The sequence below is a fragment of the Netta rufina genome (genome assembly GCF_964035555.1).
Source record: "Netta rufina genome assembly, chromosome: Z".
Classification (NCBI taxonomy): Eukaryota; Metazoa; Chordata; class Aves; order Anseriformes; family Anatidae; genus Netta; species Netta rufina.
This window is the reverse complement of record NC_140126.1, coordinates 14,388,949-14,397,721: the sequence shown is the minus strand read 5'-3', so window position 1 is coordinate 14,397,721 and position 8,773 is coordinate 14,388,949. Positions and strand designations below refer to the sequence as shown.

The following is an 8,773-nucleotide window of genomic DNA, read 5'->3' as shown; positions in this document are numbered from 1 at the left end:
TTCTAAGTTGCATGTGAATAAGGTGTACCCTTCCCCCACTTTGTAATAAATTTCTCTGATCGTCTGTTGATACCACAATTTGTTAACTACAATTTAAAGGAAAAAATAAATAAATCAAAAGCTGTGGACATGTAACAGCAAGGATTCCAAACAATGTTATACATTAATATAATTAATGATTTAATGTCTTGTAACACAAACTGAGTTTAGACTATATATTCAATATTAAGTCTGAGATGCTATCACAGCATCTTTTGTCAGGCAACAGGAAACTTCAATGCAGATAATATGCAACCAGCAATAAAATATCTATCTATCTATCTATCTATCTATAGATATATATAGATATATAATTAGTGTATGCTGATGAAATGTGAGGCACCTGACACTCTTTGGATTTAAATTTGTGAATATTTAACTGGTTTAGTTTCATGCTGGAAGAGCACCACAGAGAAATAATTATAATCTCAGTCTTTTGGAGTAAGCCTCCTGTATATTCAACACAAAACCACTGGTTTATATTGAAGTTATTCTATCCTCTTATTCTGGAATAATGTCAATATTGATTTGAGCAGAAAGGAGCTTATGTAACATATTTATGAAGAATTGTGTCAATTATAGTCAAATGTTAATTTTTGTATATCACACTGCTATTCATCCAATAGATTTATCTTGTATATAATGAGAAAAATACACTTATATTGAGAGTTTTTACATGCAGAGTTGATAAGTTTAAACAAGATATTGAATATAAAATTACCCTGAAAGATAAACCACAATATTTCTTTAAAGTTGCAGCTGATTTTGAACATTCCTTCTGACAGATTCCTAATGCAGCAAATTTTTACAAGTATGAACACCCCAAATCTCTTCTCTATATAGGGAAGTTTGTAACAGGTTCAACTGGAGACATCAAAAACATTTTAAATAGACATCACAAGATGCATCTGTAGTTTAAAGGTCAAATTTATTAGGAGATTAAGAGATGTATTATACTTGGACTATAAATACAGCACAGCTGACTTTATTCACATTCAGAGACAGCCAATGCCAACTTATTTTGTAGACACCCTTGTTCTTTTGTTCCAAGAAAAGTTTGCCCCATAAGACTTGGATTTAGGTTTTGGAACCTTCTTCTCTTCAACGTCATAGTTCCAGCCTGGAGGTTGTGGGGGAAATGGTCAGGGGCAGGGGTAAGGAAAAAAAAAGAGAGAATTTTAAATATTCACAGCATACAATATAGAGCAAATGCAACTTAAACCTTTTAACTTTAGTATCTTTTTCTCCAGACAGGCATCCACTAGGTTCTTCCTTTGTAGCTGGCAGCAGAGAATACAGAAATGCCATGCATGTGACACATGCTTGTTCTCAAAATTGAGATACTTCACCATACTGCATACCTCAACCTTCAATACTCCTCCAGAAACCTTGACAGTCATCAGTGAAAAGCTCAACAGGGAACACCAACCATTTCTGTATGCAGCCCTGCAAGATCATGACTTCACAAGCTTTATAGCATTTATGTTACTCTATACAAGCTCTATAACATCTACGTTACTCTATAGCATCACACGGGCAGTCTGTGTATGCTGGGACAGGAAATGAAATAGCTAGGAAAGAAATAAAGGTGAAGTGATATAAAAAATAGCATACAGGAGACCAATACAATAACTTTGGGAGTGAATGGAGACATTGGAGATAATGGATATTGAAGAAAAAAACAGAAAGGTGGGAGGACCAAAGTAAGGAATAGCAAAGAAAAAAAAAGTCAACATTAAAAGGGAGTATAATACTTAACCTTTTTACAAGAACATAAAAAAATTAGCAGTAAAAGAGAAGGGAATGAAGTGATAGAAGACAAGTAAATTATGTGATAGTTAAGCCAGAGAAATGCTAAAAAATGTCAGAAAAGAAGAGGTGGAGATATTAGTGTTTATGTAAATCAAAATGCAAATTGGTTGCAGCCTCCAGGTGCCTGGAAAGTTGCCAGGGCAGCACTCAGTATTCCAAAGTTTGGTCTCTTTAACTGCAACATTTCACTCAAAGTTGAAATTCTTGAGTTGAAGCTAGAAGTGGATAAGAATCCAGTTTTAACTGCTACTAATAAGATGATGCATTTCTTCAGTTTTAAAACAAGAACTTGGTAAATCTGAAAAGGCTTAACATGTATCTGAAAATCTACATTTGTTAAGATATTCACAGAAAACACTCAAAATGCATCTACACATCAAAACATGTTTTTTTAGATGCACATGTTGTCTTGTCATTGTGCCTCAATTTTGTGTATTCACAAATGCCAAGATTTTCTTTGTTTATTAGGCTGAACCAATGTTAATTTCCAAGTTAACTATTCTCCATAAGAAATACTGGCATAGGGGTGAGGTTTTAAAAACATATTCTTTCCATGTGTGTGAGCACTGACTTTTGCCTACTACTCTGATTAACAAATTAAGATTGAGTGAGCAGCCAGGACTACATTCAGAGACAGACTGTGGTATTGCAACATTCGGCATTGTAACACCTAACACTGAAGCACTTGGTTGCTAGAATGGAATCTACAGCCCCAAGTTATTGCTTCATGTTTTTATACGCTAGATAGAGAGGCACTGAATACCTCCAAAAGAGATTTGCAACTGCCAGCACAATGACTTGGCCTGCCATAGCTATCCAAAATCCACAAAGTTAGTTACATCTACCTTTGGATTGCAATAGACAGCCATATGTGATAAGGTTTCACACTCTGGAACATGCTCCTTGAGTTAGGAACTGTCAATTGTTCACAACAATGAGCAGAGGTCAGTTTTATAAAAATATTACAATGCTGTAAGAGATTATTTTTGCCCATAACTCTGCCATACAAACTAAGTGGATAGAAAGCAGATTTCACTGCCTGTGGAAGAACATCTTCTGGAAGAACATCCTCATCATGTGACGAAAGGTTACTCTGGAGTAGAAAAACTCTCTGTCCTTGTTACGAAAACTATGTTTATCAACAGTGATGTCAGACAGGACAAAAAAGAAATTTAGGTCTACAGGCTAAACTTTTAATTTCACCCAGTAATGAGTGCTCCCTCCTTATTTCAACTTCAGACCATCCCGAGCAGTCATATTTTGGACAGAGATCTCTCCTGTTACTGTATTCTGTGCTCTTATTCCTACTAAAGAAGATGCTTCAGAAAGGACAGGCACAAAGACAGCTTGCCTGAGGTTTCTTAAGTCCTTCAGTGAGAACTGTATCAAAATCATATCCCAATCTTATAAAAAATGTCTGCAATAATCCAGGATTTGCAGAAGCTAAACGTGAGGTTTTCAAGGAATTTTGTTAAGCAAAACTTGGGTAATTCTTACTGAAAGGACAGAAAAGTTAACTGTGTTCCCAGACTTAGACGTATTTCAACAATATCAGTTCAGAAGTTGTGCCATTCTAAAGGAGTGCCTATGTTCCTCTTTTCTTTCTAAAACCACATTTGTAAAATTTTTATTTCCAGCTGCATCTGATACTGCAGCTACTACTACAGAAAATATGATGCACATAACATACATATATACTATGCCACCTTAATTTAGGTAACACAGTACCTGCAGAAAATTTTCATATATCTCATGGTAAAATTATGGGTGCAAATTAAGTAAATATTGAACTACTATACGTCACTGTAGTTTAGTTGGTAAAATTTCTTTGTAGCTTTCTGCACAATGGAGATTCATTACTAATTCAGTGAATGCATAGATTTCCTACACTGAACATATGGAGTATTTAACTTGAATATGCATACCAAAAGGGTAAAATATATCATGTCCAAAGAGATAACATAACTACCTCATTAACATAATGGCCAGGATTCAGGTTTTTTTCTTACAAACTGAATTTCCTAAGAAATAGCATTAACAATACACAAGTGTAAGTAAAGCAACACCAGATTTTCTGTAATTTCTTATTATTTGCAAAACATTACAGAATACTATTAAGAAAATCACAATTTATATATCCAATGCAAATATGATGATCCTATTTATTTCTTAATGAATACAATTTATTTTTCAATGCAGTTAAGACCATTAAGTGTAAAAATGATCCCCTCTAAGAGCAACAGGGAAATTACATGTACCAGACTTTAAGAAGCGCAAATAAACTGCACTGGTTTGAATGGTTTAGCTTTTTAACTGTGAAAGTTAATGGATTCCTATATTTATGGGTGCATAGTAGAAATCAACTAACAACTTTATACAATTTAGTCCGATTAAGAAATTTTACTCTTTAATTACCCTCGACTAAATATAGATGAAAGCTGCACACCACTGGAAAAACTGCTGAAGAAGCTGTATTCCCCATGTGTGTTATTCCTGGCTTTAACTCAGTGCTACTAATTCATCACTTCCATGAGGACTAAGCATCAAGCTAAATCTATCATACATCATAAACGTAATACACACCATTTTTTTCAGCAAAGGCAATGGCATCTTCTTTAGTAGCGAAAGTAAGAACCATGTTGGATAACGGATCAGCTCTGTAAGAAATCAGATGACAAATTCTAAGAACAGTTGAAATAAAAAATACTTGTATATGTATCTCAAGTGCTAGCCAAAGGCTATATTACACAAGTCATTGTGGTATACCACCTCAAAAGCAGCCTGAATTTCAGCCATTCAAAATCCCTAACATTTTTAATTAGTTCCAGGATTAACATTTACATTGTGGACAATATTGTTTCCACTTTTCAGTTTGTTAAAATTCCCTCCTAACTTTCTGCTGAAATTAATGTTTTAAGGTTTTTTACTCAATAAATATGTCTAACTACCTGCTGAATTTATAATAAATGCACTGCAACAATCTTTTTGATTCTGAAATCTGTGTGGACATTTTCTTTTTGGGTGCCTGGGAGGCTTACAGCAATTTTGAACAATTCATGGAGGCCAGAAGTCTGAGAGTAGCTAATGGGAGAATAATCTTATACAGAAGAGAGAATAATTTCAAACTGAACAGAGCAGGAATTAATCAAAGACTGAAAAGATGTGAACAAATTCATAGTTCAGATTTGGCTGAAGTCACATGGCCACCAAAAATTATTCCAGTACTTCACTTAGATCTCAGGCCACCACTGAAAACAAAGTTCAGAAACTCAAACTGCTAGCTAAGTAATTACACAGTGGTTATTTTCAAATTATCAGCCATTCTCAACCACATTTCTGAAAGGAAGGAAATAAGCAAAATGCTTTTGGAAACAAATTAAAATTTCAGTAAAAAACACTCCCTTATTTGTTGCTATAAAAGCTTAACTTAAAAGCAATGACAATGGTTTAAAAAAGAAGGACTTTAAAAATTAATCCACAGGACTCTTGTAGACATAAGATAGGGGCCATAGGAGCGCAATGATTGCATAATGCTTCCAAGAGCCAGCCACCACACATGAGCCTGGGAGACAACTGCAAGACAAGACCAAATTGCAACGAACTATTGAAGGAGCTGCCTCTGACTGCTCTCTCTTTGAAGCTATATGGGTAAATGAAGAGAAAAAGCAACCAAAGGAACACTGAACTCTACAATAAAGGACAAAGCCTGTGACTGGCAGAGGGGGAAGGGAAGAGGGGGAATCTAGCTTCCAGCAAAGACAACAATGTAATTTTATCTGATGTACACATGGAAAAATGGAGTTCACTATACATCCAATATATTCCCCAAGAAAAAAAAAGAATAACAGGATAAAGGCAGAAATTACACTTTGACATGCCACTGTGATGGGCTTTCTTAAAAACATGTAAAGATTTATCTTACAAAGGCAGTACAGAGAATTAGGGACTATGAATTAGTCCATTGTGTGATCAGAGGAGAATCATGCAACCAAGTAAATTGCAATATTGTGACAGCTTTTGCTTATTGGTCATCTCTTCTGTGATTGAGGTTGGAAAAATCTAGTCAACTCACTACTAAGTGGGAAACAAAGAAGTTTCATTTTGATGTGTAGCGAGGAACTTGTACCTCTTCAGTACTGAAAGTTAGTGAAAAACTTCCACGACAGAGGCAGTTTGGAAATGAGGACTGTGCAGAATTGGTGTGTTCTGCTCTCTGGTAAGATCATCCATCATACAGCTTTTTGGTTTCTTTTACATGTGCAATCCATGTATTTAAATTTGAGACAATCTGTGAACAAATGCTAGAGTTCACAACAGCCAGCTGGATGTCCTGGTGGTAGTAACAATGCCACAGCATTTCCTATGCTCTAGGCTATCTATCAGAGATTACAAATTGGGATTCTAAATTTTGTTCTTTTTCTGAGATTCTGTACAATGGAAACCATATGATTCCTGCGTTTCTTTGTTTATAGCTTCGTATTAGGGAGGTACTCAAGAACTACCCGTAAGTATTCTTGTAACCAAAGTTCCCAACTAAAAAAAAAAAAAAAAAAAGCCATTAATCTATTTTATTCAGATCTACAACTGGATAATTAGCATTGCAAAAACTACAACCAAGAAGAGATGACAATGACAAAAAAAAAAAAAAAGCACACAAAAAGAGAAATGAGATTGTAAAATCACAGAAATACAGAAAAGACCTATAGTAAATAAGCAAGTGTATGGAGTTCAGGAGAAAAGTACTCACCAATAATTATATCACATTATTCAAAAGGAAAGAGTAAATGCAGATTCCCACCCAAAAAATAACTTGTCTAGAGAAGTTAAAGTCAGATGAAAACTAAAGGGGAATTGAGGAAAAGTTCAATTCAACCTGAACTATAAAGCTGGTGTTACTGGCACCAGTTACAGTACTCTAATCTGTGCAGGGGTATAAATGGACTGGACACTGGTGGCTACACACTTTGGGAGCTCACAAGACAAAACACAAAGGTGCATTGCATGTCAACAGTCTATCAGTTAATTTAGGCCACTGTGAAACAACAGCCATTGCTTGCTAAACATGGTGGCTACTTGCAGTAGTGGAATCATCCAAGCCATAACTGTTTTAAAGCACTGAAATCTTATCTTGAACCAGGCATTTTAGTATGCTTAAGATGAGATGGTGAAAAACCCCACAAATTACTTAAGATGGGGTCATTGTTGTATGCAAGCTTGAAGTGTTAAAACAGGTATTTTAACAGGGTATTTCAATACAATTGATATCTTAATTCGTAATTAAGATTTCTTCCTCATCTAGTCACAGTTCATCTTTGCTTCCGTAACTCCTTTGCAATAACAATACAGCCAAGACGTTACAGGTTGTAAGCCTCAATATTTTACGGAAAACCAAAATAATAGGATGACTTGATTCCAGTTATTTTAAACTAATATTTCACAACATTTGTATTAAAAAAAAAAATAATAGATCAATCTGGTCATAGATGTATTTACTACACCTTAGGGAAAAAAATGTATTCCCAAATTACTTCATATGTAATTATTTATTTACTTATTTTTTATCAGAATTTTGTGTTCTTTGATTGTAAATGCCATTATGATTGCAGCCACACACTTCCAGTACACATTGCATCCATTCTGCAGTTTGAAAGTTAATTTCCAGTGTTTAACTTTTGTTTATGGATAATAATTAACTTTCCTGATAATGCCTCTACAAGACAGCTTCATAACAAGATTCAGTATCATCAGAAAAATTGCTGTACAGTTTACAGGAATTCTAACCACATTATAAAATGTAGGTAGTACATTTATTTAGAAAAAAAAAAAGTACATCTAAGTTATACTTACATCTCTAAATTGTAGCATTACTCCTTTTCTGGATTTCAGTGTATTTAAGATTTTTTACTACTCCTAATGGCAACATTGAAACAAACTCATTTTTTTTTTAAATAATTTGTTAAAAATTAACTGTAGCTCTTCATTTCAGATCTTATATAACTTTAAAAAAAAAAATAGAGAAGCTAGATATCATTAGTTTATGTTTAAACAAATGTTAAATTTGGCATGCAACTGACAGTTGAGAAGGGATTCACTGTTTCAGGTACCTAATAGCCTTCTTTTCTTGATGCTGGCATACAGTAACATCAGCACAAATGTCATAGTTGAAATTTTTGTTTAACACTTACCAAACTCTTCCAGATGATTTCATGAGATAAAATCCGTTTTTACACAATCATTAATCATACAACCAACAAAGTCAATCACTGTAAGCAGTATTAAAGCTAGTATATATACAGGTAGGAAGAAAATTTCAGACTTAAAATTTACATGACTAGTTAAGAGCCAAATATAGAAGAAAAGTATCTGAAAATTCAGTAACTACTCACGTAGACGCCCAACCCATCAGAGGGTTCTCCCAGCGCTCCCTGTTATCAAATTCCATCTTCCATTTCTTCGTGTTGTTAACTCCTGCCTGCATCGCATTACGCGCTGGAACAAAAATGTGAACTTTCCTGGTTTTGATGTGCTCATCTGGAACACCAGTTAAAGAAGTGATATCCTGTGAAAAACGTAATTGGACTTGTTAAAAAGGAATTCATGTAAAAGACAAGACTTCTAAAATAATACTCCTTATGCTTTTTACATTCCTTTTTTTTTTTTTTAATATAATTACAATAAGAGAAGTTCTGCAGAAATGTATGAGTCTAGCTTTATAAAGCTGAAGCAGACTCACATTGGGACTGCTCTCATCCTACTTCCCCTGGCTGAATTCGATTTAACATGGATCAGCTACCTGAACCTGCTCTTCTCCTGGCTACACAACTGATAGTGCCAGACAATAGGCAGGAGACATTCCCTCCAACTCTCAGACTACAGCTGTGACGGTAGGACTGCTCCAGCTTGTACCAGCTAAAGCACCCAT

The 8,773-nt window shown here is 34.7% G+C and overlaps 1 protein-coding gene across 1 annotated transcript in view; it reads right to left on the bottom strand.

The window, feature by feature from the left end:
• Nucleotides 1-950: 950 nt before the first annotated feature.
• The window catches only part of NDUFS4 (NADH:ubiquinone oxidoreductase subunit S4), a 48,421-nt gene continuing 40,598 nt past the window's right edge, over nucleotides 951-8,773 (bottom strand). The window contains exons 3-5 of the mRNA XM_084304838.1: nucleotides 8,238-8,410; nucleotides 4,435-4,508; nucleotides 951-1,159 (exon numbers count right to left, since the gene is read on the bottom strand). Of these exons, the coding sequence (XP_084160964.1) occupies nucleotides 1,056-1,159; nucleotides 4,435-4,508; nucleotides 8,238-8,410 (351 nt within the window). The 3' untranslated portion in view covers nucleotides 951-1,055. The remainder of the gene's footprint in view (nucleotides 1,160-4,434; nucleotides 4,509-8,237; nucleotides 8,411-8,773) is intronic.